Source organism: Chironomus tepperi, unplaced genomic scaffold, assembly GCF_022539635.2.
Source record: "Chironomus tepperi strain 1889 unplaced genomic scaffold, CSIRO-AGI_Ctep_v1 contig_467, whole genome shotgun sequence".
Lineage (NCBI taxonomy): Eukaryota > Metazoa > Arthropoda > Insecta > Diptera > Chironomidae > Chironomus > Chironomus tepperi.
This window is the reverse complement of record NW_027226589.1, coordinates 1197003-1215137: the sequence shown is the minus strand read 5'-3', so window position 1 is coordinate 1215137 and position 18135 is coordinate 1197003. Positions and strand designations below refer to the sequence as shown.

Genomic DNA, 18135 nt, shown 5'->3' with positions numbered 1-18135 from the left:
GCCAAAAAATAAATGCTTAATTCTTTTATTAATGAGAAAATTCAATTCTTCGAAAAAAATGTTGGTCACGGAGCTTCAAAACAGGGGAAATCTGCCACTTATAAATTTAATTTTCAAAAAACCGTTGGAAGTTTTTAGCGTATAAAATATTCGTTTAATGTCTTTTTTTCAATTTTATAGTTAGAAGTAGAAGATTTAACCATTATTATGTCCTTTTTAATTATTTACAACAAAATAAATTAAACATCATGACATTTTATGACTAAAAATTTCCACGGTTTTTTAAAATTTGAATAAACAAGTAGAAAAAGAATTAGAATGCACTTTTTAAAAACTCCATCGATCCAGAGAATTGCTCATTGACTAATCCTCTAAATTTCATATAACAGCAAAACCACGATCACGACCTGTCACCAATTCTCGACATCAAGACCACTATCAACAAAGACGGCGTTGAAATGATCGGTTACGACACAGTCGCTAATTATCTTCGAATTTTGCGCTCGCTTATCTACATCAACCGGAAGCCAGCCTACTATCTCAATCGAGTATTTAAACTTTCATGCTCACAACTCGGGGATCGATTCCGTTCAGCTGAATTTACATTAACATTGACTGTTTTACATCCAAAGCAGCCAACACAAGCACCATTACCAACTGTGACTGAGAAGCCGGCTGTAGCTGCTCGTGAACATGACTCATCAAATATGTTTGCACATGTGTTGTTGCATGCACAAGAAGCAAATGAACCGCATGCTAAAACATCACATATGCAACGTGTTAGTGGCGTTACACACTCGACGATGTTAATTATTGTCATTTGTGTGTCGTTTGTTTTGTTGATCTGTGGCGTTGGAATTGCACGATTGAGGAATCAGACGCAGGTCACGAAGAGTAAAAAGGGACATCAGTCCTGTGTTAAGGTGAGTTGAAGGAAATTTATGAATAAAATTTTAAAAATTAATTTTATTGTATCATTTTAGAATCCATCTGAACAACAGCTCGATTGGGATGATTCAGCACTTACAATCACAATTAATCCAATGCAAAATGATAATCTAACAGATGATAGTTCCGATTCAGAAAATTCTGATTCAGATGATGAAGAAGGTAAGTTCAAATGGTACAAAATTGATACAATAATACTAGTTGACAAATTATAGCAGACCATGATTGCTGTATGCAGTACATGATTTTTTTTTTTGGTTCTAAAGTCACGGGAAATATACGATATTAAAGTAAGGTCGTTCCGAAATTAAAACTCAGTAATTTGAAGTTAAAGGTATTTTTCTCCTTAGTTCGACTTTTAAGTATCACTTTTGATAGTTATTGTTGTAGAAATTCATAAAACCAACAGTCTAATATATAACTTGCTTATATGATTAATATCTAGCAAGTATGAATTTTCGTTCCATTTTCAATTTTAATTGTGTGGTATAAAGATTTTATGTTCCTTTTTAAGATAAGGCTACTCTACGGAAGCAAATCATCGAATTAAAATGAAATTTTTATAATTACAAACAAATCTCAAAAAGTTTCACAAATTTTGGTAAAAGTTTCACATATATATATATATATATATATATATATATATATATATAAAACATTATAATTAAGACACTGAAAATTTTTTACATAATCTGAATTTTTGGATAAAAATATTTGTAATTTTATGAATAATGAGATTTCAGGTATTCACCTCGAGTAAGAAACCTGATGTCAAAATTTACTTTTCCGAGATGGTTTTAATCATGATATCATGATTCATTTTTCATTGTTTTGCAACATATTCAGAGAAAAATAAAGAAGAAGAGTTTTTCGCTCTTTTTTAAGGAAAAGTGGGGTAAACGGACCAACGTATAACTCTAAAATATGCTTAATGTGCAAGGAAAATAAACTCTCTGAATAGATGTAAATATAAGTATCTTTATTTCACTATCTTATACAAGACTGCATAATAACTATGAATAACAACACGATAACTATCGTAACAACGATTAACCTAAAAATGACTGTCTTGACAATAACTAAATGAACTGATGAATTGGTTGTACTTATATAGCTAAAAAACTGCTAACTATGCAGTTTCTGTTTGTGCGTCATGGAGTGACCTACTTTCTGGGTGGCGTTCTGCCTATGTTTACTACATAAAGAATTAAAAATATATAAATTCAATGAAAAATATTATATTTTGTCATTATATTCTATAATATCATCATAAATTATAGAAAGCAATCTGAAAAAATATTTTTCTCTTTTTAAATTCTCGTTAAATTGTAAGAAAATAAAATTAATCTATGTTTGGGCTCATATTAATTTTTTTTGAGTTTTATATCATGGTAGAATAATAATGCAGAATGAAATAACTATGGAGAAGATACAATAAAAAATGGTTAAAAGAATTGCAAATAAACTACTCGATACAGAGTTGATAGAGCTTCAATATGGATTGTTGGCTCTTGAAGTCCTGCCAACTTTGGTGTAATACATACGACTAAAGTGTCTAAATTAAGAATTTGGATTAAAAATGTGTTTTTTAACTAATATATTATACTGTGACATGTTTTTTTTTCCAATAAACTAAAAATCTAACAAAACTTTTTATTTTTAGTTCTCAACGGACGCTATAAAAATGTTAGTCAACTAGAATGGGACAACACGACAATGTAAAAAGTGTTCTTCAATCACCAAACTAAAACAAAATCTTTAAACAAGTTACACAGGAACGAAACAAAGTTGTTTTCTTTCATTTTTAAAATATTTCTTTCTTTTCCAAACAAGCAAAACAGAAATTAAAACAAATCAAATTTTCTCGTCAAACTCGCGTCCATTCTTCAAAACGTAAATAGAAAATAAGAAAATAAATAGCAGTGATGGATGGATATGGCTAACATGTTAGAAAAGTATAAAAATTGAAAAAAATTAAAGCAAGAAGCGGAAATAAAGCATCAAATAGGAAGTAAACAGAAGATAAATAAAATAAATGACGTCAAATAGGGAGTGTAGGTGGATTTGAAATTATTTACTTCATTTTAAGGTTAGAATTACAAGATGTGATGATATGTTATTCAGTTTGGATTTATAATAATGGTTTTTTTTTAGTTTTTTTTCTCTTCAAATTCAGGTTTAAACTCCAAAATATACGGTTATGTGCCTCATTTTGAGAATAGAATCCATGAATTTCAATGTCATATTTTTTATTATGACCAAAATCTAACACAATTCATCATGTTTGATGCCATTTAATAAAATGATACCATAAAAAACATGAATCAGAATAAAAATATCCAACATGAGGAGAAGTTACAGCCACTAAGAAAATATCATGAAATAGAATTAAAGTAGATAAAACTGAAAAAAAAATATCAAAATAATTTATTTCATTTTAAAATTTATTTATGCATTCACATAAAAACTAAATGCATACACACGAGTAGGGATTTCAATCCCGGGATCAAAATGTATGTAATTACATATAAATTACATATAAATCAATCCCGGGATTGAAAACCCTACACACGAGCACACAAGCAGTTTTTTTGAATCTAAAGGTCAACTTTTTGTTTTAATTTATATTCCGTTCCTATTTTAACTAAATTTTATTAATATTATTTGGTGGAAAATTGGAGGTTTTAGGGAAAAGAATAGGAAAATTCCCCGTTTTTCTCCAAAAATTACACAAAATAAATAAAATTTTAAAAAGATGAAAAAAAAAAAACATATAAAACGCTAATATTTATATATCTAGTATATCCATCCATAGATGTTTCCGTATTAATAGCAAAAAATTATTAAAAAGATTTTTTGTACCTTCTTATTAAGCAGAAACAAATGAGAAAAAGTAAACATTGACAGAGTTATATTATATACAAAAAATGGTTATTGACATAAATTTAAATCCTGATGTGACAATTCTCTTCAAATTATTGAAACATTTTGAGATTATGATCCAAAATTTTTAATTTAATTTAAAAGATTTGTAGTTTTGATTCACAATTTTAAGATTAATTTCATTAATATTTCAAAATAAATATAAAGCAGACGAAAAAGACGAGAAAAAACAAAAAGATTTTTTAAATTCCAAAAACTTTTCGCACCAGTTAACTTTTAGTCTAAAATCTTCGCGTAAAATTCGAATTTTTTTTAAAATTTTTCCCACACGATTTAAAAAAAAATTCAAAATTTTTCATTTAAATCCATTCTTTTATAATAAAATTTTTATGTGATAAGAAAAAAATTGTTTTAAAATTTCTTTAAAAATTTTGATTTAAAAACTCTGAAAAGTGTGTGTAATTTAAATGAAAATGAAAATCCAACTTCCGCGTGGAAGTTCTTAGATGATTTATATAAAGAATTAAATATAAAAAACATAAAAAAATCTGAAAGAAATTATGTAATATGTATGATATATTTTAATGGAATTTATGAAAAAATTATTAACTAAAACAATTGGTGTAATGAGTGTTGAAATGAAAAACAAAATAATATATTTAATTAACAGTGGAAATGAAAATGTTGATAATTTTTAGAACAAAAAAATGTTTTTGTTAAAAAAATCCTTTTAAAAAAAGTTTTTTTTTTTTTTAAATTTGTGAGGAAAATAATTCAAATTTTCTATATTAGATGAAGAAAACGAACTATTTTACTGAAATTTTTCGGATTTTTTTAATGATGTTCTATGGAATAAAAGCTTAATCTGTGAATTTAGAACTAAATTTGTTAATAAAGAACAAAATTGATTGCTTCAAAGTTTAGTCTTTGGATTTAGAACTTTATCTCTGTATTTGAAGCTAAGAAAAAGATCGACACCTCGAAGTTCATAATCTAAAATTATCCGAAAAAGGTTCATTGAACGTTCAATACACAGAACACACATCAGATCAACAATCACTTACATTTGCACTTAATGTAAGGAGTCAAAAAGTAAAAAAAAAACTATGCAGCAAAGACACTCACTAACACATACACACAAATGCATACATCTTTACTTCTAATCTTACAGTATGGATTGCATATACACGCACTTTCGCTCTTAAAAAGATGAAAAATATTTAAGAAAAAGAATGTTATTTTTCGATACTAAAAAACTTAAAAATAAACAAAAAAAATAATCAATTTAAGTTGCGATTTCACTTACAATTAACATTTCCATTATCAAATCAGAAAAATGACTTAAAATTATTTTTAGTTGCAAATTAATTCCCTCCTAATAATTATAAAAAGCCATATTAACAAGTTTAAAATTAGTTATTTTAATTGAATTATAAAACTAAAGGTTGAACTTTTTTGACTGCTTTAAAATTAAAACAAATTATTTAAATACTTTTAAATTTTAAAATTTATTCCAAATATCGAAACTCATATTTAACTAATTTTCTTTAACATTGCTTATTTAAATTTTTAAATTAACTCGTTACTAAATTTTTCACTTGCCATAAATAAAATATAAAATCAAAATATTTTTTCTTGCTTTTTTATCTTTTAGTCTTAACAAAATATTGTTAAAATAGATTTTTTTTGTATTAATAATTATGAAATTTATTTTTAGATAATAAATTCAAACTTTAAAAATAATCAAAAATAATTCTTTTGAGCAAAATTACTTAACTGCATTTCTTATCGGAAAACAACTCAAAATATACATTAATTTCGAGTAAAATTTGATTTAATTAATAAAAGATAATAATTAATAAAGAATTTAAAAAAATGTTATTTTTTAGTTTTATATTTTTTACAGAGCCCAAAGTTTACTAAAATTTTGTATGAAATTCGAGTCGACTTTGAACTCTGTTTATTTTTATTTATTTTTTTGATTCAACTAAGATTATTAAAGTTTAATTCTTTAGGTTTTAACATTAATTTTTTGGATTTTTTTTTTTTTTTGGTTTTCTATAATAAAGATCTTGCATATCGTTCACATTCACAAAACTAAGTTCAACAATTCCACCAAAAGAAAATCAGTTTTTCATTAGATTTCCATGCTTTAGACCAGCAAATTCATCAAAAATATTAAAATTTATTAAAAACAAAAAGCTTTTCCCGTCCAAAAGAGAAAATAATAAATTTAGCTTTTTATATTTCACATGAAAATGAAATAATTGAAAAAGTAGTAATGCTGTAAAAATAGAACAAAACCCAAAAAATTAACTTTCATGAAAATTCTTTGAAATAAATCTGATTTTGTGTAATAAAAATAAATATAAAAGTATAAATAAATGAAATAACTGTTTAGTGACCCAATAGAGTAAAAAATGTAATCACAAAAACAAACTTGAATGTTATTATGTATTTGATTTATATTCACACCCACACACGCAGAAAAAGATGAAAAAATACACAAAACTACACCAAATATACAAATAATGTCACAGAAAATTGAGAAAGAAGCCATGAAAAGGAATACAGTATGGAAAAGACAGGAAGTATTTAAAAATATTGCCAGGTTCCAGCCCAAGTCATAATATTTTTTTAAAAAAAAAGTTAAATATTTTTGTAAATTTTTTTTATTACATTTTACTCTAAATAAATATGTTTTTCCACAAAATTCCTAAATTTTTATAATAATAATTTTAATGATTAACTTTATTGTTCATAATTTCGGATTTTTTTTTCAAACTGAAATATTTTTATCATTTATTTAAAATAGAATCTTAATTTTTTAACTGAAAAATTTTAATTTTTTTTTGACATTTTATAAACTTTCAAAGCAGAACTTTTCGGGCAAAAACTAGTTGAAAGAACTTCTTAACACAAAAAATCTTAAAAACTGATAGATGTAAATGTAATTTTGATTGGTAAAATAAAAAAAATTAAAAAATCTGGAAATTTAGAGTTAAAGATAGAAGAAAGTGAAATATCAAGATAAAAAATAAAAAACTATTTTTAAAAAGTAAAAAATCATGAATTGAAAAATGTAGGATGAAGAAAAATTCTTATCACTAAAAATAAAAAAAAATTCACAAAAAAGTAATAAAAATCTTTAAATGTGGAATAAAATTAAAAATAATGAATAATAAATAATAATAAGAATCATAATACTAGAAACGTCGACTGTTGTCCTTTAAGAAACAAAAAAAAAAAAATATCAGAAAAATTTCAATAAGTGAACAGATAAAAACTTGTAAGCTTCTAATAAAATAAAAGGAAATAAAAAAATAAAAATAAAAATGAACAAGAAGTTTTTTTTAAATATTATTTTCAGATTTTTTCGATTAAAGAAAAATTCATCGGATTTTAAAAAATTTAACAAATTAACGGTTTGTATAATCTTAAACATTTAAACATTTGTTCAAATCCCACCACCAGCCTAGTGATTTTTCAGAAGATTAGGTAATTCGGCTTCTAAGGTACTGCAGTATAAGAAGTAAAACTAAGCTTTTTGGTAACGTGAGATGTTGAAACTGATCACGAATGATGTAGTTAACAGATAAGAGAGATACAAGAGCTGTAAATTCACCAAGTAAAGGGTTTTTACTGAAAAGGACCTGGATACATTATAATTGACTGATAAATCGCTGGACAAAAAATACTGCCGAATATTATGTTCTGTATATCTGACCTTATACATCATAATATAGTGTTAAATTAAAATTGTAGCTACTTTAAGTTTAAAAAAAAAGGCTTTTTTGGATGATTTGTTTTACGCAGTGGATCTGATCAATTGTCGATCGCCCACTCCTAATGCCGGCCTGGAAGTTGTGGATAAAGTCTTCATAAAGAGACTCTAGTCTTGATGAGAGTATCTTTGAGGTGTCCATCAAGTAGAACGGTGACCTAACGAGTTTAGTGAAACACTATATATGGGTTTTTTGTGCTAATTTGTGAAAATAAGAAAACAACTTTTAAAAATTTTGTGAAGGTTCCTGCACCGAGATATGAGCATTTAAAGATGCAATTTTTGACGTTCTGGAAGTCAAAATGTAACTCCAACATAACAGCACCAAAAAATTTGAAACTTTGCTGTTTTTTTGTGCAACCCATACCCAGTAAAATAAGCCAAAAAAAAATTTTTCAAAAAAGTTCCGCTACAGAGTTATATCCATTTTTCTATTTAAGTGCCGAAAAAGTAGTGAAAAAATCGAAAAATTTTCACACTTTTTAATGTGAAATCTACAAGCCTTCACAAAAATTCTTTAAATTTTGCCTGTTTTTTGTGCAAGAGTTACCTAACAAAATAAGCATAAAATATTTTTTAGATGTAGCTTATATGGTAAGATATAGCCGTTTTCCCGTGCAACCTAAACTCAAAAAATTCAAAGTTTTTTACAATTTTGCATGGAAATTACGCAAGACTTTACCAAAATTATTGAAAATTCTCCTGAATATTGTGCATATATTAATTGTTCATAAAAAGTTTAGTAAAATATAATTTTTGGATTATATATAGAAATATAGCCATTTTCCTCTCCAAGATAGTGAAAAAATTAGATTTTTTTTAGATTTTGAGCTCTAACTTCAACAGGAAGTTACAAAAATTTTTGGAACTTTGTCTGATTTATTTGCAATCATTACTAAATGAAACAAAAAAAGTTTCATAAATTTTAATTAAAATTTGCATTTCTGAGAGTTAAAAATATGAAAAAATAGAGATTTTGAATACTTTTTTACACCTTCATATATGAAAAAAATTGCCATAATTTTTCAAATAAATTTTTTTCAAAAAATCTTTTTGCTGTGTTTTAATAAGTAATGTTTGAACATAAATCAGACAAAGTTACAAAAATTTTTGTTACTTCCTGTTGAAGTTAGAGCTCAAAATCTAAAAAAAATCTAAATTTTTCACTATCTTGGAGAGGAAAATGGCTATATATAATCCAAAAATTATATTTTACTAAACTTTTTATGAACAATTAACGTATGCACAATATTCAGGGGAATTTTCAATAATTTTAGTAAAGTCTTGCGTAATTTGTATGCAAAATTGTAAAAAAATTTGAATTTTTTTTGCTTAGGTTGCACGGGAAAACGGCCATATCTTACCATATAAGCTACATCTAAAAAATATTTTATGCTTATTTTGTTAGGTAACTCTTGCACAAAAAACAGGCAAAATTTAAAGAATTTTGGTGAAGGTTTGTAGATTTCAGATTAAAAAGTGTGAAAATTTTTCGAGTTTTTCACTACTTTTTCGGCACTTAAATCGAAAAATGGATATAACTCTGTAGCGGAACTTTTTTGAAAAATTTTTTTTTGGCTTATTTTACTGGGTATGGGTTGCACAAAAAAACAGCAAAGTTTCAAATTTTTTGGTGCTGTTATGTTGGAGTTACATTTTGACTTCCAGAACGTCAAAAATTGCATCTTTAAATGCTCATATCTCGGTGCAGGAACCTTCACAAAATTTTTAAAAGTTGTTTTCTTATTTTCACAAATTAGCACAAAAAACCCATATATAGTGTTTCACTAAACTCGTTAGGTCACCGTTCTACTTGATGGACACTCTTTGAGAAAATTTTGTACGCATAACTAAGTAAAATGTTATGTGTAGCTAGCAGACGACACCTACTGTTCATTTATCCGGGATCTTCTCCTGTCCCCAGACTTGTACAATAATTTGATGCATTGTCTCCTCCGGCTTTGTACAACCAGTCTTGAACAGCTGGTAAACCGCCCTCACCTGTAGCCTTATTGTTCATAAGCCTAGATATGGCATCAAGTACTTCATCTAATGTCGGTTCAGAGCAATCCTTGCCATCTTTTTCTTATACAGCTTGATTGTTCCCCTAACATGACCAACTTCACCTGCTTTTAGCATTTATGTTTCAAATTTTAAAAACCGTTTGAAATTGTCAGAACAAAATTAATTTATTCTTGAATTTAAAACATATATTTCAATGATTATCGTTAACCAATTGACAACTTGCAAAAATAATATCAATATATTTGATATTTTTCAAATTTCAAATGCTATAAACAGTACAAATTCTTGTAAAATCACTCTGGCTGATTATATCCAAGACATTCCTCAGCAGCTTGCTTCATTGCAGGTAGACAATTTTGCCACGACGACTCACCATTCCTATCATCTAGCTGTTGTCCCACTCTATTATTGAAGTGTTCTCTTACGGTGTCATTCTTAAGTTTTGCTACATCGTATTTCTTCTGTTTTATGCTTTTGATAAGTCCGATGTTGGTCACTTTGAAACGGATTCGCTTGAAAAGAAGTTGAAATTGCAATAAGACAATATATTCTTAACATATCGAGTTATTAATTGATGAATAATAAAAATTGAATTCATTTTTGAATTAAATCTTTTTAGAGCGTAAAACGAGGCATTTTTAAAATGTTTTTTTTTTTTTATAAAGTATGTTTTCAAATATATTTTTTTCTTATCAAATATATTTTTTTTTATTATACGCTTTTATTTAGGTTGCTCTGTTTAAGACTTTCAAATTTTCAAGTACCTATTTCGACCACTTCTACTTAACTTCAAAGTCTGAAATTTGGCATAGTGGTGTATTGTAGGCTAATATAGAACACATCAAAAAGATTTTCGACAAAAATTTAAATTTTGCTCTAATTAGGGCCAAAAAACTAGTTTTTTAAGGCCAAAATCTACGATTTATTGATATATTTTTGCTTTCATGGAAGCTTGAGCTGAAATTTGGCATGAAAGTATATCTTAGATTACTCTGTTTAATGGCAATAAAAACTTTGCAAAATTTTAAAATTTCGTAGTAGATAGGATCTAAAAAGTAGTTGTTTCACTCAAAATTAAAGGATTTTTCGACATATTGACCAAATTTATTATCCGATTGATCTGAAGTTTCAACTAGGGGTTTCAATCCCGGGATTGATTTATATACAATCCCGGGATTGAATCCCGGGATTACATACATTTTGATCCCGGGATTGAAACCCCTAGTTTCAACTAAATCTTTCATTAACCATTGTTAATAAAAATTAAAAAGAAATTTGGGAAAAAAATGAAAGTTTACGATTTCATATTAACAAACCCTAGTTTTTGGCCTGTTTCAAATTATAAATTTATCTTCATGGAACACAAAATCGAATTTTTTTAAAATGTATGTACTCTGTTCTATTTAGGATCAAATTCATTTCGAATTAAAATTTAAATTGACATTTAAAAGCGATTTTTAGTCTTCAATATTGATAATTCGGATACTAACAATTTTTGATAAAGAAAACTAAAAAGTAAAAAATAAAAATATGTAAAAAAAGTTTTTTAAAGATACGCTTTTATTTAGGTGCAATCAAAAGTAGAAAATAATATTTAGATTCCAGTCTCAAATTTAAAGGAGACAAATTTTTAAAATTTGACAAAGAAAATTATAATAAAAGCGTGGGCTTTGATAATGTCTTTTATATACTCAAAAGGGCATTATCTACATTATATATTATAATAAAAGGCGTGGACAAATCTAATTTGTCTCTTTTAAATTTGAGACTGGAATCTAAATATTATTTTCTACTTTTCATTGCACCTAAATAAAATAAAAGCGTATCTTTAAATAACTTTTTTTTACATATTTTTTCTTCCTTTTATTTAAAAATTTTGCTACGTTCTCTCATTTCAGTCAGCTCTGTTATAGTGTAAAGTCAAGGTGGCATTTCTTAAGTTCTGAATTGCAAATAAATACAAACTAAATAAAGGTAATATTAATGTAATAAACTTGCAATAAACTTCATATGACTTCAAAAATTTTTTGTCTAAATTTTAACATGCGAAAAAAAGCGATGATAAGCAAATAATTTCAAGGTCATTTAAATTTAAATTTTCAGTAAATGATGGTGAAATTATCAGTTCAGTATTCAAGCAATAAGCAAAAAATTATCAACTCGTGCAGGTATAAAACATTTGATACTCTGGTTATTGATAACGTCCCATCAGTAAAACACGGGATCGAATTGATATCATCAGGAGGAATTTTAGCATATCATGAAATTCATGCAGTAATTTTGAGAGTAAATGAGAAATTGGATCCAAAGTTGGAATTTATATCAAAGATTTTCACTAATGACTGGGTAAAATCAATTCTAATTTCATTTACATCGTTGACTGATCAACACGAAAGCATAAGTTTTTGGAAACTTCCAGGAAATTCCAAATTTTACTCAATTTATATTGATGATGATAAAAATGAAGCTGCAACTAATTATGTACATGATTTTTTAACTAAAGAGATTATGATTGGCAAAACTGGTGAGTATTAAGTTACTTTACTGTGGATGTTTAATTTAGAAATGATGATCGGTTCCAAGCCTTATCATATTTAAAGATGCTGTCCCCATTCTTGGCCTTGCAGATAGCTACCCTTGGATGGAATTTCTTCCTAGCAAATTTGACTGCGTTGAAGAACTTTCTTGACTCATTCATGGACTGAAGTTTCTCGATATCGTCAAGACACTATCTGTCAAATTCTCTTTTCTTTCTCTTCAAAAGTTCCTTCTTATCCCGTTGAAGTTTTCTAAGTTCTTCGGATCTCGCTCTCGTTCTCATCTTTTTATTTGCATTAATAACTTTCTGTCCTGCATTTCTTTCCTGCATTCGTCATCGAACCACTTTTTCTTTCCTGGTTGCTGGTATCCAAGACATTCCTCAGCAGCTTGCTTCATTGCAGCATGACAATTTTGCCACGACGCCTCACCATTCCTATCATCTAGCTGTTGCTCCACTCGGAGCGGATCTTCGCTCCAACAGCATAATGATCTGAGTCATGGTGTTCGATGTCTAAATGTGCATATCTGAAGCTCCTTGCTCTAGTCCGTTTGTGTTTAGCTGGGGTCTTCATTGGTAAATCCGTCCGTTGATTCTTCTCTAAGCGTTTCGTGGCTATCGTATGCTTAACGAAGGTGGGCTCACACTCAAACTTAACCTGCTCCGTTAGTACCGCACCGCCTTAGCGGTTTGGCATAGCCAGGAATGCACCACGAGGAGGTGGAAGAGCACGTCACTACCCTTTGCACACAATAAAAACACAATAAAACACAATAATTTGATAAACACAATAAAAAAAGACAATAAAAAGGTTTCATATCTGAGAATTGAGAGACTACCTGAGTATTACCTATGAAGGCCCCTAAAGTTACAGAAAGTTTACAAAATGAGATTTTTTGTGTTTTGAAAATCATAACTATCATATTTTGACCTAAAAAACACAAAAACATTGCATTATTTAATTTCTAAGTGGTAGTTTTGCAAATGACATTTTTGAAAATTTCTTTGCAAAGGGTCAGTCACAAACAGGGTCCGTTTTCACGACCAAGACTACTTCCAACTATTAAGTATTATATATTGTTAGAAAGGTATTACAATAAGCTATTAAAAACAGAAAACAGAACTGAATATTTACCTATGTAAAAGTTATAGCTGATTTAGTGATGGAAAAAAGAGTCAAGTCGTTAAATAGCATATGTACCTTTAACTCGGCGAATTTTGAATTTTTTCAAAAAATTTCTTCACAAGTCTTCCTTAAATGGCTAAATACATTAAAAAACTTTTTCCAAATGATATCTTCCAAATTCATCTTAGAAATATCAGTTTTGAGAAAACAATTAGTCGAAAACTAAAAATGCAATAACTTTTGTTCGCACCAACCGATTTTAGATATTTTTTCAGTTTTGTAATGTAGAAAAGTAAGTACTTTACGAAAAAATAGGTCTATATGAGAAACTTTTGAGAACTGACATATTTTCCGGACGCTTGAAGCTTTTTTTCCTGGTATTTTCATACATTTTCTCAAATCCTGCCACTAAAACCCAGTATATATAAACTTTGTGCCATGGCAAAATAAAGCTCTTATATAGTATAATTAGAAACCGAAAACCGTTTTTCAATATCTTTTAATTAAATAAGAAACTTTTCAAGTCAAACAAGACGTGAAAAAAATCCGTTTTTTACAATTTTTCAACTTCAAACACCTCCAGAATCGATCAAATAGCTCCAAATGAGCTGAAATTTTGCATGCTAGTCTATTGGTATATGGACTATAAGAAAAAAAATACTCTCAAGTCTTGATTCCAAAAATCAAAGTGAATGTAACTTTTTTTTTAATTTTGCCCCATAGTATAGGCATCAAATGGTCATTAACTTGCAATCACTTCTTATAACGTATTTTTGTTTACTCATAAAATTATAACAAGGTAACACTTGATTAGGCTTAGAATAAAACTTAAATTTCCACAGTCATGGTTTGGAAATGTTTATGTGTTACCGAGAGATCATAAAAAAGCTTTTGGGGTTAAACCACCCCATTTTTGATACTATTCAAAAACAATTTAAAATAAATTATGGAAACGTCCTTGTAAAGCATCATAACTAATACCGATATCAAGACCTGTTTCTTTTTCACTTGATTAATTTCTTCAATTTATCCTTAAAAACTTAACTAATATCTGAAAATTTTATTTATAGGAATCATTTCAAAATCCAATAAAGAAAAATCCAATCTTGATTTTTTTGATATTGGTGATGAAGATGGCAACAATCTTTTGTATTATGCAGCAAAAGACAACAATCTGGAAGCTGTTGAGAGCTTTTTATTCAAAGGACTAAATCCAGAAGACAATGAAAACTCTCCTGCAATCAATGCAGCTTGGGAAAAATTTTCGAGCATAAAAAATGATCAACAGGAAAAAGAAAATAACGAAAAAATAATGATTCTTCTTTTGAATGCTAACTCGAGATTCCCAACTTTCAAAAACTGGTTTACGGTTAAAAATATACCACGTAAAGTTAAAGACTTTCTGGATAAAAGCGAGAACCTTCATTTATTAGTTGATCGCAATGATTTCATCACATTCAGCGAGGAGTTGAATAAAAATGGAAACTTGATATATAATTACAACAGACATAACGAGTCAATCTTTATTCATGGATTGAAAGCGAAAAAGTACGACATAATTAAGTTTATTAAGCATGGCTTAAGTGCTGGTCCTTGTGAAGATTTAGAAGAAGTTTATTACGAAACAAAAAATATTGAAGAAATTGCAAGGCGTCGGCAAACACAAATAGAAAATTTAGAAAATTCCATTGCACTGCCAAATGCTCATCTGATTTATCTTCTGAGTAAATCGAGGCTGTTCAGACACAACAATAACTTGACAAAAAAGCTCATGTCAAAACTCAACGAAGCTTTCGAAATCATTGATAATAATAACTATTGCTCAAAGATACTCAAGATTGCAGCTAGTTGGAATCAGATCGTAATTTATTTTGATTGTAGTAGTGTACATACAATGTTTATGGATCCCTTGAGTTCTATTGGAACCCAAGCTTATGTCAACAGTAATGGAAGGATTCTCATTGGCGCCAAAAATTTATTTTATGAAAATAGTAAGTTAAGTGGCGTAATTATTCATGAATTATGTCATGCAGCTATGCTGCTTATCTACAGAAATAGTTATAATCCATACACAGAAAGCAATGAAAAATCAAGCTATGAACAGAAAGCTGTGGTTGAATGTATTAAGAATAAAAATTCAGATACTCATGTTGGTGATGTGTTGGTGTTATATAAAGCAGAACATCAGCCAGCTGAATTTATTGTTACTTATCCTCAGATATTGATGGAATATCACAATGATAGAAACTTATTGGAGATATATGAAACAAATTTCCAAGAACTCATTCAATACAGCCTAAATATTATTGAACCAGAATTGGAAAGAGGGTTATTGGTCTTAAATATGCTGCAAGATAATTCGAGGATTGTTAAGTTTAATGATCTTACTCAGCCATTAAAACAGAAGATCTTAAATACAAAAGTCTTATTCAAAGATTCAAATTACACACTCCGATCTTTATACAATGAAAATCCAGATATTGTCGATCGGCTAGCATCAAATGACATTAAAGATTTCTTAATTAAATCATGTCCATTAAAATTGTCTGATAACTCTGCGACTGTGTATGAAAGAAAATTTGTTAATTTTAGAAATTTTGGTGATGATCATCAGCGTTCTATTAAAGATTTGAATCAACTGAATATGGAAATAACTAGCACAAAAGCAATTATAATCTTCAGCATCCCTGGATTTGGAGTATCGACATTTTTAAAACAAACCGAAGTGAAATTGAAAAAATATAATACAGATACAATTGTGACTTATCTTAATTTAAAAGATCATACAGAACGTTTTGATAATTACATAAATGAAAAAATGAACATAAACTTGGTTATAGAAATCTTCGGAAGTAAAAACTTGAAAGATGATATTCGTGCAATTTATCTGCTTGACGGCCTTGATCAGATTTGGACAAAATATGGTGATTTATGGATTGATATTTTTGAAACTATCAAGAAACATTCAAAAATTGAGCTGTGGATATCAGTTAAATCTCAACAGATTCAACAAATCGAGAAAATTTTCAACACCCAAGTCGTCAGATTTGCTCCATTTACACATGATGAAATTAAAGATTTCATCAGTATTAACATGAAAACCTCAGCGAAACCAATTATTGAGGAATATTTTAAAAAAATTATAGAGTTCCTTAAATATTTAGAAACATCAAAAGGACAATTCTTTGAATTGGAGATGAATAATCTACAATTCATCAGAGATATAACATGCTTATACAATGATAAAAGAATCATACCAGATCCATCAAATTTATTTGAAATATTCTTCAAAATTAATATGAAAATGGATGCCAGATTTAAAAGTAAAGACGTATCTGACATTTATTCTAATATTTCGATTCAGTCGGTTCATGAAGTTTTAGCTCTAAAGACAATTTTTGGTGAAAATTATGAGCACAAAAATGGATTTAAGCTTAATGAGTTGGGAGCCATTAAGGAATTTGACAGTGGAAACTGCTGGACATTTGATGTTATACAAGAATATGGAATTATTACTAAATATCCTGATATTAGTAATCACATAATTCAACACTACCCTAAAGTTGAAGGCATTGCAGTAACTTTTATTCACAAATCATTTGCAGAGTTTTATATTGCAAAATATGTCATCAATTTAATAAGTATTCCAAGCTATTTACTAAGAGATGAAGAAAGTGAAAAAACCTTAAAACTTTTAGAAATTTTGGCTGAGAATTCCCAAAAATTTCACAGAATTCATGAATTTATTTTCAGTTCAAAGAAAATTAACCAAATTGGTGAAAGAATTAAAAAAATAATTACTGACAATATTCCTAGATATTATCGTGAAATGACAACAGAAAAATTTGAATTCTTTGCTAAAATATGCAAAAATAATCAAAAATTAAATGAAACATTTGTAAATTTTGAAAAAGCTCTCACTGGAAATCTCGAAAGTGAACGACAACTTATAAACTCTGGAATAGAAACGTATAATTTTGACTCAAATGATATACCAAATGTCGAAAATTTTGAAAAATCGAAAATTTCGCCAGAAAAACTCAACCAAATTGATACAACGCTGACTGAAAATACTGAATTGGATGAACATTCTATTGAAGAAGCAAGTGCAAGAACGATTGTTGAATTATTGTCGACAAAGCGCAACAGTGAGATTGAAAAACGTGTCCCCACACAATTACAAATTTTACTTTTAGATCTTAAAAATTTTATTTATGAAATTGAGATTGTTTGCGACCTTTTGTCATTTATATTAAATTATCCAGTTCTTGTGTTTTTATATATTCTGATCTTTTCGGCATTCATAGAAATAATTAAGCAGTTAAGTGCCTTGCTGGTCAAATAGGTAAGACGCTTGGCTCAAATTTGGTATGGTAATTCGAAGGTCGTCGGTTCGAATCCAGCCATTTCCAAATTTGTTCTTTTTCGGAAGTTTAGATACTTCGACTGCTTAATGTACGAGATCAAGATTAATTTGAAATTCTGGGCAACGTTGGATTAAGGAACGGGTCATAAACTTGAAGTGTAGCGAGAGACAAAGGGACGAGAGCTACTAGATTGCCTAATGATTGGAATGTGGATAGAACGAGCCTGAAAAGTATCACGTAATATGATAGCCGCCGAAACGAGAGCCTAAATTTATACGAAACTTTGACTTGAAAAATTGTTAACTTGATCCTACATATCAATGTGTCTTAAAAATACTGTGTACCAAAAAATTCAACTGTATCAATTTCATTTGTAAATCAAATACCTTTATGGTAAAATAAATATTATTACTATTACTATTACTATTACTATAATTCGTACAGTCTGTAGAAAGTAGCGAAT

At 28.1% G+C, this 18135-nt stretch overlaps 2 protein-coding genes across 2 annotated transcripts in view; both read left to right on the top strand.

Annotated features, from left to right (window-relative positions):
- The window catches only part of Cals (calsyntenin 1), a 46219-nt gene extending 41104 nt beyond the window's left edge, over nucleotides 1–5115 (top strand). The window contains exons 7-9 of the mRNA XM_070651714.1: nucleotides 390–923; nucleotides 984–1110; nucleotides 2612–5115. Of these exons, the coding sequence (XP_070507815.1) occupies nucleotides 390–923; nucleotides 984–1110; nucleotides 2612–2670 (720 nt within the window). The 3' untranslated portion in view covers nucleotides 2671–5115. The remainder of the gene's footprint in view (nucleotides 1–389; nucleotides 924–983; nucleotides 1111–2611) is intronic.
- Nucleotides 5116–11476: 6361 nt separating this feature from the next.
- On the top strand, nucleotides 11477–18098 carry LOC139099426 (uncharacterized). The gene is made up of 3 exons (XM_070651876.1): nucleotides 11477–11614; nucleotides 11744–12164; nucleotides 14376–18098. The coding sequence occupies exons 2-3, from the start codon at nucleotides 11747–11749 to the stop codon at nucleotides 17648–17650; spliced, it is 3693 nt and encodes a 1230-aa protein (XP_070507977.1). The 5' UTR covers nucleotides 11477–11614; nucleotides 11744–11746; the 3' UTR covers nucleotides 17651–18098.
- Nucleotides 18099–18135: the final 37 nt, after the last annotated feature.

Coding starts and splice junctions, on each gene's coding strand:
- LOC139099426 (XM_070651876.1), top strand. CDS start 11,747: ATGATGGTGAAATTATCAGTTCAGTATTCAAGCAATAAGCAAAAAATT. Junction 12,165..14,375: donor GATTATGATTGGCAAAACTG/GTGAGTATTAAG, acceptor TTTTATTTATAG/GAATCATTTCAAAATCCAAT.